The 21,079-nt window shown below is 30.1% G+C and overlaps 2 protein-coding genes and 1 long non-coding RNA gene across 4 annotated transcripts; 1 reads left to right on the plus strand and 2 right to left on the minus strand.

Annotated features, from left to right (window-relative positions):
- Positions 1-1,901: 1,901 nt before the first annotated feature.
- Positions 1,902-3,238, minus strand: LOC138339030 (uncharacterized). Its single transcript, XR_011212042.1, has 2 exons — positions 3,034-3,238; positions 1,902-2,179 (listed from the first exon to the last, which is right to left on the minus strand). It is a non-coding gene; the product is annotated as an uncharacterized lncRNA (long non-coding RNA).
- A 1,554-nt stretch (positions 3,239-4,792) lies between these two features.
- On the plus strand, positions 4,793-8,100 carry FRK4 (fructokinase). Its single transcript, NM_001247277.2, has 7 exons — positions 4,793-4,913; positions 5,681-5,895; positions 5,980-6,192; positions 6,392-6,589; positions 7,364-7,504; positions 7,592-7,708; positions 7,802-8,100. Exons 1-7 carry the CDS (start codon positions 4,808-4,810, stop codon positions 7,937-7,939), a joined length of 1,128 nt encoding a protein of 375 aa, NP_001234206.1. The 5' UTR covers positions 4,793-4,807; the 3' UTR covers positions 7,940-8,100.
- A 472-nt stretch (positions 8,101-8,572) lies between these two features.
- Positions 8,573-14,599, minus strand: LOC101249868 (MADS-box protein SOC1-like). Of its 2 annotated transcripts, XM_026027886.2 has the most exons (7): positions 14,493-14,599; positions 14,160-14,348; positions 10,176-10,322; positions 9,979-10,078; positions 9,836-9,877; positions 9,128-9,169; positions 8,573-8,925 (listed from the first exon to the last, which is right to left on the minus strand). In XM_026027886.2, exons 2-7 carry the CDS (start codon positions 14,339-14,341, stop codon positions 8,806-8,808), a joined length of 633 nt encoding a protein of 210 aa, XP_025883671.1. In that variant the 5' UTR covers positions 14,342-14,348; positions 14,493-14,599; the 3' UTR covers positions 8,573-8,805. The 2 variants fall into 2 exon arrangements, with proteins under 2 accessions (XP_025883671.1, XP_004248574.1); XM_004248526.5 differs by lacking the exon at positions 14,493-14,599 and having other exon boundaries at positions 14,160-14,449.
- Positions 14,600-21,079: the final 6,480 nt, after the last annotated feature.

Consider the following 21,079-nt stretch of genomic DNA (forward strand, 5'->3'; position numbering starts at 1 on the left):
CAAAAGGAGAAACAATTGCTGGCGTCGCTTGGAGATGTTGCTCACATTGTGAAGGAGGGTTTTTGGATTATCATCATACGACGCGCCAAATTTTTCCCTTCCCCTCTTTTAGCTTTTTGTCGTTTCGATCCCTTTGTGAAGAGAAAATTTTGAGGCTAAAGGAATTGGGATGAGGGTAATTAAGAGCTAAGGACGTTGTAGTGAATTGGAATTGATTTGGTGAACGGGAAATTAATCTTGAATGGATCAATAGGCCCAAACTTGGCTCTTAACAAATGATTAGATTTGAAATGGGGGTTCAGCCAATTAAACGCAATTTTGGCTAAACGAATTTAAAAAGTAACCAAATTGATATAATTCGTCTAAAATTTAAATAAATTGAATTGAAGTAAATTAATTGACGAGATTCTTAATTTAAACAAGATAAAATAGTTAACTCAAGTAAAACTAAAAAGACTCAAAAATATAAATTATTAATTTCGCCGATTTTTTTTTAACCAAACGTGAAGTAAGATTAAAAACTAAAAATCTCCTTTACACGGTTTTAAAATATTTTATAAAATAAACTAATGATAAACAGGGTTTGCAAAACATATAAAACACATATACACATAGATGTATATTTTATAAGTAATATACATACATATATATTTCTTATACAACTAAGAAAATCGACTAAAGTAATTTTAAAATGACTAAAAGGTTTTGAATTTTATAACATTAATTATTTTAACTCGTTTGGAAATCAAGAAGCTCAATAATTAATTTCCATCGGGGTCGAGGGAGGGGGGTCAAAATTGGGTGTCAACAATTGTCCCTCATTTTACTTGGGCTGATGCATGAATGCGAGGAAAATAAAATTGACTAATCCAATTTTGACCAACCACATATTCCTCTTTGGGAAAAGGATTTGGTACAGATTCTAGGAATTGTGGCCAAGCCTCGGAAAGTGGATTTCCCACATATCTCAGGCTATATGAGAAGTCAGACCATTTGTAGTTCGATAAGCTTGACTTAACGCATAATTTTGAAAGAATTTAAAAGCCATATCGATACCAAATTATGAGGGGATCAGAATGCCCGAGAATAAGATTCAAGAGAGAATGTTAGAGTACAACCGAGTTTTGGACATTGAGTCCGCCTACATATCCTTAAACTTAGGAATCAGGCTGTTTGTAGTTCGACTCGATCAGTTGAACAGGAAATCTATTACGCTAGATAACCTTTGGTTTTGGACAAGTTACAAACAAAGTCAAGTATGAAAAGAAGGCTTGTAACCTCTTAGCCATGAAGGTGGAACTCTTCACATCCATAGGTAAGAATTTACACATACATAGTTTCCAAGACTCTTGGAGCGTTGTCACTCGGATTGGAAACTTGCTTTCAAAAAATACCAAAAAATTCCGGACGCGAGACCAAAATTGACGAAACCCGAAGAAAAACCATCATGCCTTCTGATAGGGGTGTAGTTTGATTGTGGTGGAAGTCGCTCCTCTGCTCGCGTCTTAAGAGTTTGACACTCCTCTTTGGACTATGTTTCATTTCGCTGCTAAGAAAAAGTTTCACGTTGTGCTGCATCCTTTTTAATGTTGTCCGCACCTGTTGTTTTTTGAAGAATTCATCCTTTCGGATGCTATCGACAAAGACTGAGATAAAAATCATCCGCATAAAAATGCAATTCCGCACCTGTGGTTTTTTGAAGAATTCATCCTTTCGGATGCTATCGACAAAGACTGAGATAAAAATCATCCGCATAAAAATGCAATTCAAATGGGAGACAGTGTCTTTTACCGCATTGACACTTAGTCGCTCTCTTTCAACATTTGACGTCAACTCGATCAGTTTGATGTAAAAAAATAAAGCTGTAATCCTTCAACATTTGACGTCAACTCAGTTTGATGTAAAACAAATAAAGCTTATGTATTATGATTGCAATATAATCTTCAATGTACTCTTCATTTGATGTTAAAATAAATAAAAGTTGTAGTGTGCTGATATTTATTTTGATGTCGTCTTTAATGATTTCCCTTGGCGTCCATTCTTGCCGAATAAAAGATGCAGTTGATGTTGATGGATAAATATTTCTCTTCAGGTGCACGATTTCCTTCTCTAGCAGTGCAAAAATTCTCTTTCGGAATGCATGACTTATGCATGCATTTTCTCTTGCAAGACATGACTTCTACATTAGCCAAAACGATAGAATAAGCATCAAAACGTTATTTTAAATAACTCGTAATGTAAAGATTTATTTATTACTATTATTTTATTTTATTTATATATCTTAATTTATGAAGTTAATTATTTTAAATTGTTTAAACTCGAGAAGCTCGCTAATTAATTACTATCGAGGAAGGGCAAAATTGGATGTTAACACACTCCAAAAGTCATCTAATTAATAGATACATAGTTATATTGGAAGTTCTTATCACTTTGGAAGCACCTAAACATGAATCCATTTAATAGTGGATAAATCTAATGGATAATCTACATATACTATACAATTGATTCACTAACACTTTCGACATAAAATGTAAAGTTTATCTTAAGAGAGGAATAGCATATTCCTCTAGTTTCTTATTTATTTAATTATAGCTAATAATATTTTCTTGACATTTTCTGTAAGATTTATCTTAACTGTATCTTCCTCTAGTTTCTTATTTAATTAGTTATAGCTAATAATATTCTCTCAGCATAAAATGTAAGATTTATCTTAACAAAGTCTTCCTTTAATTTCTTATTTGATTAATTATAACTAATAAAATTCTCTCCATATAAAATATAAGATTTATCTTCCTTTAGTTTCTTACTTAATTACAATTATAGCTAATATTATTCTCTCGGCATAAAATGTAAGATTTACCTTAACAACATCTTCTCCTAATTTCTTATTTAGTTAATTATATAGCTAATAATATTCTCTCGGCATAAAATTACTAGATTTTAAAATGTAAATAGAATTTGCTTTAAAAGTTTAAATCATTAACACTCCTATTTTTTGGTGATGAAATTTCAAAACAGCTAAGTGTCACGGACCTAGAGAATCTATTAAGACTCCGTGTGACACTTGACAACTTACTCACGATTCTTTCACGATCTTGTAAGCTCAAGTAAACCTTTATGACTCGGAACACTAAGAGAATGCAAAGAAAGACTTAGAAAGGGCAAAGAGAACTTTAGAAGAAGGAACCTTGTATTACTACTTTACTTGGTTGGATTTGGTTGGATTCTTGGATTGGATGAGTTACAAATGAATGTCCCTCCTATTTATACTACATCCTAAGGGCCTTAGTGTAAATAAAATTTACTATACAAGTTCTTCTACTTACTACGCTTTAGTCCATATTCTAGAGAATTCTACATTGTCTAGAATATGCTAAAGTCTTCTACAAAGCTCTAAAGTATTCTAGAGAATTCTAGGGAATTCTCTAGTCTTCTTCACAAAACTAGAAGGTTCTAGAGCTCTCCGGAAACCTCTTCAAGACTCTAGCTCCTCCTCCCCCATTCGAACGTAAAATCTGGCTGGAATTGTGGCGGGACGTCACATAAGACTAGAAATATAATCAGATTCTTTAGTTATTGTTTTCTTAAGTACGATTGATATCTATATGTTAGAAGGAGCAAAGAGGCAAGCGAGATTGAACATGAAGGAAAGAGGCTAGCGATATTTGGAAAGAGAAACATTAACATGTTATGGTTAATAAATATTAATACGTTATATAGTTAAAAACGTGTATTAGGTCTAAAATATTAACACATTATGGCTATACTTCCTTTCAGTTGCTTTATATTATCCTTTTTTCTCTCTTCAACGATAGCAAACACTAACTCGCTATCTCTTTTTTTCCTTACCGTTTCTTTTCGCGATTTTCACTTCGTTCACTTAGATGCAAAAATATTTATCCTCTCAGGATAGTTTTCGATTAAAATACGATGGTGGTTAATATTTATTTCGATTGTTCATTTCTCAGATATGATTTTGCATATATTTTCTTGGAAGAATTTTACGAGAAGATGAAAGATGGTGAAAGCAATGATCACCGTTGAATATGATATTCTGTTTTTAGTACTTCTCCACTTATACATTGTGTAATTAGTGTAATGATTGTATAATTACAACATATACACCATGTATACACTTGGGAATGAAAGATTATAGAGGATATAATTGGTACTGAAATATTTTTTTCAAAAAAGGGATGATATAATTTCTCTACTTCGTGATTTAGAGTTGATATGCATCTTTATATATATATATATATATATATATAAAAGATTGCATATACGAGTATGCCCCTAATGTTATACCTTTTTCAGTTGACGAATAGAGTAAAAAAAATAACCTTAAATTTACTTTTTACTAAAAAGTATGTTTGATCCTTTAAAAGTTTAGGAATATATTCACTAGTAATCTTTTATAGTTTGACAAACTTAACTAGAGATCTATAGTTATTGCTTGATTACGCTTGATTAGGAATTATAGCTATATGTTTTGGGAGGCCAATTTTGTCCAACTTATAACATCCAAATATATATGGATATAAAAAAAATAATAGAAAAATTAGGACAGTAATGGCAAGTGTTAGGCTCATAAAAATATAATCCGTCCAATCGAACCGGTCATTTTGCTTTGTAGAATAAATATTTGTGGTAAAAATTTGAAAAACCACTAGATATCCTAAGTAGTAGGGTTAAATTTTGATTATATATAGAATGAATAACATAAAAATCAAATTTTCATTGCTTGCTTTTCTTATATTTTTATATGTAAAAAATAAAAATGGATCGGTCAAGTAAAAAAGAGTGGAAAATGGCCTGTTGTTTCCCTGTTATTCTTGACCGATCCATGAGAAGCAGCTTCAAGCTATCTAAGAGCTCCTCTTCTAGTAAACTCGATAAAAGCAAGAGCTCTATATGTAAGGACTCCTTTATTTCTTTCGAATTTATCGACAATTCCTAGCTGATTGAATTTTCTTATAATTCGTTGCTAATTCGTAGCTACATCGAATTTACATGAAATTTTCATTGTTTAGCTATAAAATTTTGTCTGTCACTAATTCCTCAGTTTTTTAGGAGATATGAAAATCTCATTTTCTTTTAATTCTTGAACCCATATAATAAAGGGAAAAATAACAAATATATCCCGAACTATTATAAATGGTGTGCAGATATCCTCTGTCATACTTTTGGGATATTGGTGCACATGTTAGTCCAAAAACTAGAGCATATATACCCTTCATACTAACGGACATACACATGTCATAATCTTATCCACCGACCCGACATTTATCAAATATCGGATCGATGGATAAGTTTATGTCACGTGTCCCTATTTAGTCTTCTGTTAGAGTGAAAAACATATATGCTCTAGTTTTTTAACGGCATGCACAACAATATCCTAGAAGTATGACAGAAGGTATCTGCATACCATTTACATCAGTTCGGGGATATATTTTTACTTTTTCCCTATAATGAAATGTATTTTTGCACTAATTCCCATGCATGATCGCGATGACAGAGCCAGAAATTCTAACAAAAATAAACAAATGATCAAATGCCACAATTGAGAATTTACATGTAATTGAGTTCATTTGAATTCAATATTTTTGTTTACGAATTATGAAGTGAATATTGTGGATGTTATGATGAATCCTTATGTGACGAAATTGTGCCGTGCCTATAGGTTCACCAACATCCTTATCGACGAAGAAGAAGTCGATCCAGGAAAATGATAACCTGGTTGTATGTTTTGGGGAGCTGTTGATAGATTTTGTGCCTACAGTATCTGGAGTTTCACTTGCAGAAGCACCTGGTTTTAAAAAGGCTCCTGGTGGGGCTCCAGCTAATGTTGCAGTTGGTATTGCAAGATTAGGTGGATCTTCCGCTTTTATTGGCAAGGTATCGTTTAATTTAATTTAATTATTCACAATTAACGATCAAAAACAGATCTGATCGAGTCCTGAACTATATATCTTTCTGTAGGTGGGTGCAGATGAATTTGGTTACATGTTAGCTGATATATTAAAACAGAACAATGTCGACAATTCTGGTATGCGTTTTGATACTCATGCTAGAACAGCGTTGGCGTTTGTTACATTGAAATCAGACGGTGAGAGAGAATTCATGTTTTTCCGCAATCCAAGTGCTGATATGCTTCTAACTGAGGCAGAGCTCGACAAGAATCTCATTCAAAAGGTAAATTTTAATTTACACGATATGCATGCATAGATAATGTTTTTGTTAAAGAATGACAAAAGTCCCACATCGGTGGTTAATGAGATGGGTAGAGGCTTGAACAATCCTTCTCCCTTTGAGCTAGTTTTTGGGGTGTGAATTAGGCCTAAGACCTAATTTCACAGTTTTATATGTATAATTTTTCGTTTCATTTTTACAGGCAAGAATCTTTCACTATGGTTCAATCTCTTTGATTGCTGAACCATGTAGGTCAGCTCATCTTGCTGCCATGGAAACTGCTAAAAATGCAGGCTGCATTCTTTCTTATGACCCAAATCTAAGGTTGCCTTTATGGCCATCCGAAGAGGCTGCTCGTGAAGGAATTTTAAGCATTTGGGACCAAGCTGACATTATTAAGGCAAGTAAACTCTCTATATATTACGATATGAACGGTTACTTACTTTATTACAATTAGAGCTGTCAAAATGGGTTTGATCGGCTAAGTCAATTCAACCGAACCCTTGATTTAAATAGGATTGAGCTTAATTTTTTTGGGCACATTTAAGAACGAAACTTTTTATACCAGCCTCATTTGGTCTGCTAGCTTCGTAGACCGAACCCTCAAGCCTTAGAGGCCAGCCAGTGGGCTATGAATATTTTAAAATATTATATATATATATATATATATATTTAAAAAATAAAAAAATAAAAAAATCAAGTATTTTAAACTAATTGATTTTTTTGTGAGAGGAATGATGGAATGATCAACATTTTCCCGTTAAATCTTACGTTGACTATTATGTATTTTTGTAAATATTCACTGAAGTGTGTGATTCATAAATGTATTTTTATAAGTATTTACCAAAGTGTGTAATTTATAAATGAAAATATGTATGTATTGATGACGTGTTCATAAACGTCAACGTTCGATACTCTTAGATACTCTTTCTAAGAGAGTAATATTATTCATATTTTATTGAAAGGCCAGTCCGTCCCAACCCGTGGCCTACTTAGGATTGAGTTGAGGTGCTATTTTACAGGCTCTTTAATTAAAAGAGTCAGCCCATCCTAACCCATTTAACTTTCTAACCCATTAGAATTGCATTGGGTTGAGTCAGTCCATTTTGACAGCTCTCATTACAATTCTTAAATTAGCATATCGGGTTTGACATGAAAGAGTTATTAATTTCAGGTAAGTGAAGATGAAATCACATTTTTGACAAATGGTGAAGATGCTTATGATGACAATGTCGTCATGACTAAGCTTTTCCACTCCAACCTTAAACTTTTGCTCGTAACTGAAGGCGGAGACGGTTGCAGATACTATACTAATGTTAGTCGTTACGTTTACTGATTTAATTCTATAAACATCTTTTTATCGCGCATAAAAAAAATACTAATAATTACTTAATTATTTCAGAATTTTCATGGAAGAGTGAGTGGCGTTAAAGTTGCAGCAGTTGACACCACAGGAGCAGGTGATGCATTTGTTGGTGGACTTCTCAACAGTATGGCCTCAGATCCAGACATTTACATGGTACTATATATCATATCGTCATTTACATCGTCAGTCAGTGTATATAAGTTAAATAATCTCAATTATTAATTTTTTTTGGATTGCGGTGCACAGGATGAGAAGAAATTAAGGGATGCACTCCTATTTGCTAATGGATGTGGAGCAATAACTGTAACAGAAAAAGGAGCAATACCTGCATTGCCTACAAAAGAAGCAGTACTTAAAATATTGGATGGTGCCACAGCTAATTGATCAAATTATACATGCCCTCATAAAAATATGATACATTGCACCACTTATGTAAAATAAATTTTGTGGAATATTTTAGTCTATAATATTATTGCTATCCCTGTAACAAAATCATGTGGATATAATTCCTTTTTAAACATTATATTATATATAATATATAATATACAAGGTGCATCTACCAATTTCAAAACAGTTGTCCATTTTTGGCTTGTTACTTTTAATGATGTAGTAGCATATAAATATGTCATTTAACTTAATTTCAACTTATATTTTATGTTCTCAAATACTTAAATTTGCACAAGTAGACAGTCCAGTGTTGGAGTCAGAAAATTCATAAAGGCTGTCCAGAAATAGTAGTTTGTTATGTTAAGAGTGTCTAAAATATCTTATTTAATCATTTCGAATATCCAACGAAGGGTGGCTATGTTACTGGTAGACACACATCCTACAAGTGCATAAGTGGCAGTTGATTTGTATTATGTCATATAAACCGTGTCTACTTATATAAACAAAAAGTTGTAGAACATCAATATTAAAATATATATTCATGTATTATGCTTTTTAACTTATACCTCGTATTGACCAACCATCATTTGTCCACAAAGGGAAAAAACACTAAGTTGTAGCTAGCTCAAGTGCAAAACAATTTAAGTGTAATGTTATTTCACAACTCATTATATATGTATACATAATTACATTATGTATAAGGACAAAAGTGGTTCGGATCGGCCAAAGGGGAAACAAACAACGTTTTATTTCCGGGTTTATGAATAGGATTCAGTCAGCTTCACGACATAACCAAAGTGAGGCATTGTTTTTAGTCAGCTTCACGACATAATCAAAATTAGGCATTGGTTAATTTGAGGAAATCAATTTAGGGACATTGGTAATCCAATAAGTAATTCCGTCTCTACATCCGATTTTTCGCTACTGATCACCATAGAAACGTCTTCACCACCTGATGTTTGTTGCATTTCAAAACCACCACACTAAAAGCAAAAAGGACAAGCAAATTAGTTCAACTTGGAAGGCGGAAACAATTCTAGTTGGCGATGTGAACTTTCACTTAGTGATGAGGGTTTGATTCTTCGTCTCATAATCCTCAGGCCACCATTTGGATCCCCTAGCCTATTTTTTTTTTAAGAAATAGTACTACAACATTAAAGGTTGAGATGGAGAAAGAAAAATTACCTTCTCTAACAACATAACATTTTCAGATGCAAGGTCTTTCACCTGGAAATAACAATAAGATGTGTTGAGCAAAACCAGGAGATGTAAACTTGATAATAATTTTTACACGAATAAGCCACAAGTATCCTCTAGACTATGACAAAAATCTTAGAGACACACCTTAATCAAACTAAGGTCTTTTACCATGAACCCGTTTTTTTTTTAATTTTGTACATCTAAAACATCTCCCACGCACCTCAACTATATGGAGTCACGGAGCGTGTCAAGTAAGCCAAGAGGTGTGTAAAATTACCAAAACAAAAATGAGTTTGAAGATAATATATGACCTAATTAGTTAAGTTAAGGTATATTGTCTTTGAGATTTTGATCATACTCAACATGTGGTAATCTAAAATATAGATTATAAATGGTTAAATTGTATTAATAATATGTAAATAATAATTACACTGTGACTAATTGTAATTGTATACGACAATCCTTTATCTCATGTGCTAGTTTTTAAATTAAAGTTGAGTTAACTAGGTCACGATTCATTTCTTATCATGATATCAGAGTCAGACTCGTAATAATTCTTAGTTTACATGATATTACTCATTCTCCAATTATGATATATGCATAATGCTCCATTTTTTATACAAGAAATTGTCCATGCATGTTCATAAGAATTACAGCTTAAAATAATTAAATGAGTCATGAGTGTGGCCTTACATTTTCTTTCAATCTCTCAATTTGTTCACTAAAGACTTCCATCTGATCAATACAAACAAGGAATGATGTTGTCAATTTATGCTAATCTTCGTATAGATATAGATATAGATATTGCGCGATGTTTCTTTTAAAAGAAATTTAACCTTTCTTGCGCGGATGATGTTGATACTCCATTCCAACTGATGTTCCATTTGTTGAAGTCCTTCAAGACTACAAGATTCTAAACTTTCTCCCAAGAGCTTCCTAATGCAAATGGAATATAATTTACATAATTAATTACTTACATTTTATATCAAAGAAATTACAATATAAGGTTGTAAAATAGGATTAAATGTTGAACCTTTTAGATTTTTCAAGAAGTTCAATCTTCTTCATCAAACTTGATGTATCATGCTTCAAATTTTGCATATTATTCTGTTCCATGGCTGGATTTTCACACTGAATATCTTTAGTATGCCTCTGATAACGCTCGATAATCTCCTGCATGCTGCATTTCTCCACAACAACACTCAACATTATTGGCTAATTTTTCAATCATGTTTGAAATCTGTGACCATGATCAATCATGAGTGTATGACTATGTCATATGAGCATATGGAGTATTTGTCTACGAGCATACTAACTTTTGTAGACTTGTCATTGAATCGCTGCCTTAGAGGAAGGGTTCTTGAAACAAAGGCATGAAGCTTGAGAATGTGCTAAAGTGAAAACACAATGATCCATGTGGAAGACTACTCAAAGTAGGGAGAAATTAAAGAGGCTGTTGATGAAAATGGCTATTCTTGAAATGCAAGCCTAAGAAGACCCTTTGTTCATTAAGAGTATTTATGTAATAGATAATAGCTTTTTTAGACTTAGATTATTTTGATATGATAAATTCTCATGAACTGAGTTTAAACTCTTGAGAGAGTTTTAGGCTAGGGTCATAGTTGTTAGGAAATGTTGAAGAGATTGTTTGTTTGAGGATCATTCCTCTCGAGGGTTATCTAGTGATAGGTTTGTGCTTGACAATTTATTTCTCTTGTGTGGATCTTATACATTAGGTGCTTCATGAGATTCTCAATTGGAGGTTTTAGCTTTGATATAGCTATTGTTGCCAATTAGTTCTATACTTGTTTTGCTCATATATGTCATGTGATTGAAACTTCCTTGAACAATGACATTTTCTTTTTGAGAATGACATTACATGTAATTCTTCATCTTTGATTATTCTTTTTGGTACAAAAAGATATATATTATATATTGATTGATTAATCTCTTTTAAGTATTATGTCTTGTTTGATGATGATGAGATCACTCTAGTAGTGTTTAGTGGTGTGATTGTGATTGTGATGTAACTCTTTTGGTGGACTACAAATTGTTTGATAACCCACTATGAATTTGCTGACACCTTTCCCAATGATGGACACTTCTTGGATGATGATTATGATGATAAGCTTGTTGGAAAGGATTTTTTTGAAAATGAGTCTTGTCGAGTTTTTTTTTATCCGGAGTTCGAAGCTCACAAAAGAGCCTCGATTAAGTTTAGATTGCCCATATCAGCGCCCATTCAAAAGTATTGTATCAAACAAAAACTTTTTCATACCAGGGCTCGATCAATTCGAAAATCTCTTAATAAAAGTGAAGCAGTCTCACCATTAAACCACAATTCGTAGTGAGGAGTCTTATTGTTCCTTGCTAATATTTGACATTTCTGGATATTTCTTATTAAATGAATCTATTTTTTGATGACATATCAAAGAAGAGAAAATATATATATGGAAGTGTGAAATACTTTTGGTATCCTCATTTGTTCCCGTGTTTGTAGCCATGCCTTTTGAGGGATATCTTTACATTGTCAAAGTGGATTCTTTAACATTGTTTATAGTTACTACACTAAGTGGGGTGAACATGGTATACTCACCCCTAAGAACATTAATTGTACTATAATATAAAATAATATATATTTTTTATGTCTCAATTTATATGATGTTATTTGATTTGATACGAAGTTTATTTGAGAAATTAAAGATAGATTCTTTAAATTTGTGATCTAAAATAAATCATAAATCTTATTATTAAAGGTGAAAAAGAAAGCGTGTGCATAATAACTAGGGACAAAGAGAATATTATTTTTGAGATTTGGACTCTTTTACTATTGAGTAGAAGTGAAACATGAATTTAATTTATACACGCTAACATCTATCATAAATAAATTTACGCTTTGAATTTTATTAGTTCTGAATGGTAAGACAACGAGTTCTAACTTTAGACAAGATAAATTTATACGTATGATAAATTTTCAGATATACATATATGGTCTAGTAAAAAAAATTGATTTTGTCGAAAATATAATCTAAAGCTTATAGATACACTATCAATGTAATTTTACCTCTTGTTAGAATGGGTTATAGTCGCCTTCGTGAATAAACTTTTCAAGTTAGAAATTTGATTCAAGTCTCATATCTTTATATAATATTAAAATTAGATTTATTTCCGTTTGAACTTTCGCCCCACGTTCTGATTAGGTTGAACATGAAGAGGCGTGTCAAATGCTATACTGTGTTATTAAATTTATTAAATATGTATAAAAAACTCGTAAACTTTAAATTTTGACCAGAAGTGAAAGAGTAATAAATATATTGATGAGTCACATAGTGATTAGGGATCAGCAAACCGTACAAAGATTCTTAAGGTGTGCTATAAAGGAAACAACATAAGAGTGTGGCCTTTCTCAGAGGAAACACATAAAATTCAACTACTAATTTGCCAACTGGCTCTTATAATTTGACACAGTAATATTCTTTTTACTTTTGTCAGTTTCTTTTTTTTTTTAATCAAGTTTTAATTAGGTAATTAAAGAAAGACATTGGTTATCACACTTGTTAACCCTAAATGAGAAATGTTTAAACTTTAAACAACACATAAGATGTAGGTCTTATCATGAGACATATTTCCATTGTGTATCCTCCTCCTTTTTACAAGGATCTACTCCTACTAACCGTTCTAATTTATATGACTCATTCTTTTTTAGTTATTCACAAAATAATGATACATTTTTATATTTACTATTCTAGTTTTACCTTAAAACATTCATTTTATCATTGATAAAATAATTTATAGTTATATAAATATTTATGATTTATTTTAGACTACAAATTTTAAGAATCTCCCTTTCTTTCTTAAGCTCAATGTTTAATCATATTACATTACAGAGATTGAGAAGAAGAGAGTAGTATTTTTCTATAGTTTATCTCTCAATTTATGTGAAGGTCTTTGACCCGCAACAGAATACAAGAGGCAAAGAAAGATTTTTAAAAATCTGTGATCTAAAACAATTAATAAAAAAATATTTTACGTGGTTATAAATAATCACATTAAGGATAAAAAAGAAAAAGAAAGAGAAGTTAAAAGTTAAACTATAATTATATATTGTAAAATGTCCCTCTTTTTTAGATTAATTGAAAAAGAAAGAGTGTCACATAAATAGGACAGAAAGAATCATTCACTGAGAGCCAGAGACTTGTTCAAGATTCGACTAATGAGTTTTGAAGCTCTTTGAATTTTTGATTTAAAAATTTGTAAATAATAAATATTCAAATTTATTTTTAAAGATAAAATACATAATTTCAATCGATTCTTCTCTATCTCACTCATACCAGATATTATAAAATTATTAGCTACATATGTTTTGTGACTTCCTTAGCTAGTAGATCTGCTAGCTACAATAAAAATGACTTTTAACGGCATTAAATATTGATATTAATAAAGAAGACTAAAATTTATACTGACATTAGTTAAGTGCCATTAAAATCAATATCGCTGAAGGCTTTAGAGACATATACAAAGAGTGCTAATTACCGCTAAAAATCTTTACCGGCATTAGTTTATGTGTCTTGTTGTTTTAATCGGCCTCAATAATAAAGTTTAAGATCATAAGATTTATACTCACACATATTAAAATATAAAAGTTTTTTTTTATCTTTTAAACTTCGTATTCAGTCAAATTAAGACACCGTAACTAGGATTGCTTCACATTCAAATAGAAACACCAAAATCCACCTTTATGATACACTGTCAAAATGAACAAAACTTAAACTATTCATAAATAATACTAGTACTATATATATCTTCATTATTAAGTGAAGACATAATATAGAATGTTGGTCAAGTCATAAAATATATGTTTTATTTCATCAAGTCATAAGATATTTTTTTCAACAATTTCTAGGTGTTTTTTAACTACCAAAATAACTAGTTAATATATGTTAGATCTGATATAATCTAAAACAATAAAAACATAAAATAAAATAAAAACAAGGAAAAAAGATGTAAAATTAATTACCTTGAGGTTGAAAATTCATAAAGTTTGTCTCTAGGAGAAAGAATAACTAATCCAACTTGAGCATCACAAAGAACAGAAAGCTCAAAGGCTTTTTTTAACAATCCATTTCTTCTCTTTGAGAAAGTGACTTGCCTGCTTGTCGCGTTTTCGATACGCCTCATTTCAGTTTTCCCTCTCACCATTATATATCTGAAAAAATCACAATGATGAACAAGCTAGAGAGTTAATTTCTTGTTTTTGGCAAGAAGAAATATAATAAAAGGTTTGTTAGAATTTTATTGGGAAAAAAAAGGTATAGTTAGTGTTGATGGTGGAGGAATAATAAGTACTTACAAAATTGGCAAAAAAAACCTAGAGAATCTTTTGCTTGTAAGTGAGTGGAAAATTGCCTAAAAAGATGACAGTCACAAATCTAATGAATACAAATGTGTATTTTAAAAGGGAGGGGGGGGGGGGGTGACAAGTCATAAAAATCCCTCAAAAAGGTTAGGTGCCAATTTTGATTTATTTTATAAATTTCCAGCACATTTTACACCATTACATTAAGGTTAAACTTACAATAACACTCATCCAGTATATTCTGTACGAAGAAAAATATTTTTAAAAAATGTTTTTTATAAAATAAGTTAATTGTTTACTTTTTGTGTTTGTTTGAAAGATAAATAAAAATTGTTATTTTAAATATATATTTATATGTAAATTAGATAAATATTATGGAAAGTCGAGATGAAAAGAGGAGTGTTGAATGTTGTGGGAGTGATGGTGATGGTGGTGGTGGTGGGGGGGGGGGACAAGTCATAAAAATCCCTCAACAAAAGGTTAGGTGCTAATTTTGATTTATTTTATAAATTTCCAGCAAAATATTACACCATTACATTAGGTTAAACTTACAATAACACATCATTCATCCGGTATATTCTGTACGAAGAAAAATATTTTTTAAAAATGTTTTCTATAAAATAAGTTGGTTGTTTACTTTTTTGTGTGTGTTTGGAAGATAAGTAAAAATTGTTATTTTTAATATAGTTATATGTAAATTAAATAAATATTATGGGAAGTCGAGATGGAGAGAGGAGTGTTGAATGGTGGGGATGAGAGTTATGAGGGGTGAGAGTGAAGATAAGGTGGGTTTGAGGTGGGAAAGACATACTCGATATGAAATGTCACTAGTAAAACTTTTTTTTTTTTTTACTTTTGTTAGAAATTTATTTCCTGAAGTTGTTTCTTTGAGGAAGTTAACCATGAGAAAACTTTGATATGATAACTTGGAAATTAAATAAGTAATCTATTATATCTTGTGTCCTAGTTTGTGTGACTCGATTGATTGGGCACACATTTTAAGAAATAAAGATTACTTTGATATTTATAGACTAAAATAAATCTCGGACATTATATGCTTACAAGTCATTTATTAAGAAAAAATTGAGAATTTTAAAATTAAGTTATTCTAATTATATTCAAAAAGTAATAAGTAAATTTATCATTTTATAATTACTTATTTTTTATTGAAATGCCGAGTCAAATTTTAACAAATAAAAATAGATTAAAGAGATTAAGTGATTGGTCGTTAATATTTATAAATTCTTTAATTAGAAAAAAGGGTTATACCAAGTTCTTCAAAAATGCCAATTTCAAGTTCTTTACTTTTTTATCGGTAAGTGATTATGATAGAGTAATGATATCTTTTTTAATATTTAACTAGAAATTTCAAATTTAAACTAAATATGATGAGGGATTTTACCTTCTTATTAAAGGAATTCAAATTTAAATTCAATCAATCGAATTTCAATGTTATTTTCAAATATCAAATGAGAAAATCAAAACAAATACTTCACTTTTTTTTCTTACACATTTCATGTTCTAGCTCCATACTCCACAATACACCATAAAAAATACAAAAGATAGAAAGAAATAAAAAGACTAATACTGCTAGTTTTGGCAAACCTAGAAAGCTACTTAAAATAGAAAATTAGATATAAATAGAAAACAAAGCAGGTATAAAATCTGGGAAATATTGAAATAGTAACTGTAAAATATTAATCAATTCTGTTTTATTTTATTTGACTCTTTTATTATATATATATAAAAAGTGAATATTTCATTTTCATTACATCAAAAATAATCTTTGACGATAATAAATTAATTATCATTAAATATGTTGTTTTTAAAAGTAATTATTGGTAACAATTATATTTTAAAAAATATTCTTTATAAATTACACTTAACCTATAATGACAATCAACTAATGTCACTAAAGATCCTGACACTTATTTCCAATATGCAAAATAATTGCTGTTAGCTAAAACCCATTTTTTGATTTCGAATTTACTTGTCCACTATATTTTGGTAAATCGGAAGAGTTCAATTGAACTTTTTTTTAATAACATCCTTAATCAATAGCAAATAACTATATATAGTACACTAGTAGTAATAGTTAATTTTAGAGCTTCATGACATTATTAATAAAATTAGTTTAGTAAAATACAATTCTAATTCAAAGCTTTCTTAAGAGATATGATCGGTCAACTCTTTTGTTTCCTCTTTATGTGATACACTTAACTTTTCAATTAATTTTAAAAAATTATTTATTTGACAAATATTTCATGATTATCAATTTTTTTGACATGATAAATTTAATTTATTTGGCAAAAAATTTATAAAAAAGTGTTTTTCTATTTATTTATTTATTTTAAAATAAATATGAATCTTATAAAGTTTTTCTAAATTTTTTATTGCATCTGATTATATCACATGAATTGAAACGAAGAACCAATAATATAAATGAAAGAGGAATGCTAATAATCAATCCACCAAGAATAAAATTACTTAATAATTATAATTATAATAAAATGTCCGTAAAATGTTTGGAACACGTCAATGAGTTCTTCCAATGATAAGTTAAGGATAAAAAAAAACCCAAATATATATATTTTTCTATGGGGAAACAAGATCTAAAAAATATTTCAAACTTTGAAAATTATTGTTATGATATTAAATTTTATGAAAGATCTTTTATCACCTACACTATTTAATAATGTATTTTAAAGATATATATGTGTCTACATTACTATTTATAATGATGCAATATTTATGATATCCACGTGGACACATGTATACTTTTAAAATAACTATTAAATAGTGCAGGTGATAAAAGGTCATTCAAAAAGTTTGATATCGTAATAACAATTTCATCTAAAATTAGAATATTTTTCAAATTATTTTCCCTTTAATATATATTAAAGATCATTTCAATCATACAAAATATATTTAGGATTAAAATGAATATATTTACTATTCATTGAAGCAATTTCAATCAAATAAAATCTATTAAATACCAGAATAAAACATAGGTCCTACTTCATATATTCAGTACCATTTTGGTCATTTTTGGGACCATCTTTTCTTTTTGGTTAAATTAGTTGTTTTTGTGATTTATGTTATAAAACTATAGAATAAGAAGAAGAAACTAGAGAGAAAAGAAGAGAAGACTTGTTATTTCTCTTGATGAATGTTCATGATTCATAGATCTTTCACAAATCTTATTTACAACGAAAGAAAACTCTTTATTTATAGGAAAAACTTTACTTGGTCCCCTTGTAGGATTCCTAACCATATCCTACAAGGACTCCACATAATTAGACATTCACTATAATACAAATTGTTTATAACACTCCCCCTTGAATGTCGGTAGATTATGTGCTTCGTTAAAACCTTACTAGATAAAACCCAGTTGGAAAAATCTAGTGAAGGAAAAAGAGTACCCATATCTAATAATACGCATTATAGATGCCTCATTAAAAACCTTACAAGGAAAACCCAGTGGGACAAAACTTTGTGAGGAAAAAAGAGTACATCGCGTATTAACTCCCCCTAATGACATCATCAATTCAAAGACTAGAATCTTCGTTTTCCAAGTTTGTGCACCATCTTCTTGAAAGTTGTAGTTGGTAGAGACATGGTGAATAAATCAACTATAGTATTACTTGAACAGACCTCTTACATGTTGATATCACCATTCTTGGGAGCTCATTAGTGTAGAAAAACCTTGACGAAATATGATTTCTTCTATCTGCTTTTATGAATCTTCCCTTCAAGATCAAATATTTCTGCAAGTTCCTTACTTCAACTTCTTTAAGCAAATAATCTATTGCCTTTTGAAAACTCTTCAAGAGTTTCAATTCTAGTTATCAACTTGCATAACAATATTTGTATATGCTTCATGCATTTTGAATCGATTTAATCCTTATGAGGATGATAAACAAGTTTTTCAAAAACTTGTATATGCTTTATATTTTGAATCCATTGGATATTTTAATATCAATTTTGTCAAGTAACACCATTCAATATTAGATGTATGACATCTTCTAGTGCATAGATTGCAAGTTAAATAAGCTTTACGCTTACCAAGATGCATCATTCCACTTTCACTTGATAATTATTTCTACACAAGCATGCTTTAATAGATGTAGAATTCATATTCTCATAATCTTTTACAATATTGCTCGCTATTGTATCAAAGATATCGTCAACGATATACCATTTTGTATCGATTCACAATACGACAAAACTTATTGAGATCTCATCACTTCATTATTTTTAGGTAGCTACCCCTCTCATGAGGTTTTATAAAGTGTTATGTCGTAGGCTCTCCAAGAGCAAATTGTCTCCTTATTATGATCATTTTGTTTCTTTGATCCTCCCCTTTTTTCAAGGATTATTTTATTTAGAATTGATTAGTCTATCATTCTTCATGTATGTCATAGGCTTTATCCTTAAGGGACATTCAATCGGATTATTTACAATTTCTGTGTTGTTTCTAATCTCCCCCTTATGTTAGACAAACGAACATATATCTCAATCTTTTAGAGAATCTATCATTGTCATTGTATATTCATTGATGATATACCACATGTCAAAATAATCAGATGAAAAATATTTGGTCCCCGACCATAAATCAATTGAAAGAAAATTTGATCATAATTTATTGGTCTGATGCGTACAATTAATTTTGTATGCAATATCGTATTTCATATCAGCATATGAAGATTTATTTTCATAAACAATGATTTTACTATTTGAGACATTTAGTGTCACATCATCTTGAGTATTTATCAATATTATCAAGATAAATTGTCTTGATTACATATTCTCATCTTGAGTATTTATCAATATTATCAAGATAAATTATGCTCTTAACTCAATTATTTTTGCACAAATAATTTTTTTGAATGTCAAACTACATGTTGACAACAAAAATACATGTGATTATATTATAGATGCATCTTTTTACCATATCACAAGATAGGTGAACGGACCCATATTCACATTTTATACTTTTCAGAATTTATGATTTAGTCCCAACTTTAGTTGATCCAATCAACTTTATCACGAGAACAAGCAACGTAAAGAATTCTTGAAGAATCTTCTAGTTTTTCAATGTATATCCATTACTCAATATGCACATCTTTGAGATGATCAAATTATTCATGTCAACTAATAAAATTATTAGTACTCGTAAACTCCAAGTTTACTACGTCATGTGCCTTTTGCTTTAGTAAATTTCTGATTTACTATTATATGAGTAAATTTCAATTTTATTAATCAAAGAGTAATTTTCATATTTATTTCTTCTCAATTACTTTACCCTTTAGGTGAGTCGTGATTTCATCATTGAATGAACTAATCTGAAGAAAATTGTGCATGTAAACATATTATTTGTGCCAACATTTTTGCTAACATCAAGTTGCGAGATAATAATAGACACACATTAGACCATATAGAAGAAACATTTGTTAGGATCATTAAATATCTAAACAATCCACTTGGTGGATGACTAGGTCCACAAATATCAGTATACGTTCCTAGAACGCAGAAAATTCAATCTCAACTTTCGCTTATGGTGGTCTCACAATTAGCTTGCCTTGCTAACAAGTAGTACAAGAAAATTCACCATTTAAAAGAATTTTTAGTTTTTTCCATGAAAGTCCATTTTAATTTTCCATAATTCGTCTAAACATTATAGACTATCGATGTCCCAGACAATCGTGTCAAACTAAGAAAGTATAGGAATTAGTAAATTTCTTATTTACCATAGAATGTGCCTTAATTGCATTAATTCTTGTCCAATACAAACCCGAAGATAAAACATGAAACTTTTGTATAATACATGTCTTCTTAAAGACATTTTTGGTGATACCACATCATTGACCAAGGTCGCAATCTTTTTCATGACTAGCATGGTGACTTACACCTCATTCCCTTTAGAGAATGGATTCATATTTTAGCATTCATCACAAGTTCTCATTCTTCATGAATGGAACACAAACATGTGAGCTTATCAAATTATGATAGCTTTAGTACCTTATTCCATATTTATGTGCATTATTCAATCACTCGTCTTCTTTCAGACATATTATGCACTACAACCACATTTACTTTATATAATGGAGCAAATTCAGTAAATTTCATGACTTGTCATAAAAAACACATTATTTTTTCTTTAGTCATTATTATATTATCAATATGGTGCATTTAGACTCACTTTCAATGTCTTATCCATATAAAAGTGTTTTAGGTCATAAATTGATGGATCTTGAACCCAATATCGTATCATCATGGTGTATCAGGACTTTAACCCAATGTCTTACCCTCTTTTTGTGATTGAACATAAATCCATCGTCTTATTCTTTTGGTGCGATAAAACTTAAATTCATTGTCTTACCCACAATGAGGCTCAACCGTAAGCTTTTGAAAATAATCACAATTTTATCACTTTTGATGATCATTAATATGATTATATATTATAATTACACACAAAACTGAGACTAATAATTTCTTATTATCAACACTAGCAGTTAATAAATATAGTTGAATAGATCACGTACCTCATGTAGAGATTGAAAACATATCTTTCACTAAAT

This window comes from Solanum lycopersicum, chromosome 10 (assembly GCF_036512215.1).
Source record: "Solanum lycopersicum chromosome 10, SLM_r2.1".
NCBI classification, from domain to species: Eukaryota; Viridiplantae; Streptophyta; class Magnoliopsida; order Solanales; family Solanaceae; genus Solanum; species Solanum lycopersicum.

What these genes read in the sequence shown, in the direction of transcription:
- LOC101249868 (XM_026027886.2), bottom strand. Translation starts at nt 14,341, where the DNA reads ATGGTGAGAGGGAAAACTGAAATGAGGCGTATCGAAAACGCGACAAGC. An exon ending in CTTCTTGAAAAATCTAAAAG is followed by an intron (nt 10,079 to 10,175) that starts GTTCAACATTTA and finishes CATTTGCATTAG; the next exon opens with GAAGCTCTTGGGAGAAAGTT. An exon ending in ACATCATCCGCGCAAGAAAG is followed by an intron (nt 9,878 to 9,978) that starts GTTAAATTTCTT and finishes TGTATTGATCAG; the next exon opens with ATGGAAGTCTTTAGTGAACA.
- FRK4 (NM_001247277.2), top strand. Translation starts at nt 4,808, where the DNA reads ATGGCCTGTTGTTTCCCTGTTATTCTTGACCGATCCATGAGAAGCAGC. An exon ending in TAAAAGCAAGAGCTCTATAT is followed by an intron (nt 4,914 to 5,680) that starts GTAAGGACTCCT and finishes CCGTGCCTATAG; the next exon opens with GTTCACCAACATCCTTATCG. An exon ending in CAGATCCAGACATTTACATG is followed by an intron (nt 7,709 to 7,801) that starts GTACTATATATC and finishes TGCGGTGCACAG; the next exon opens with GATGAGAAGAAATTAAGGGA.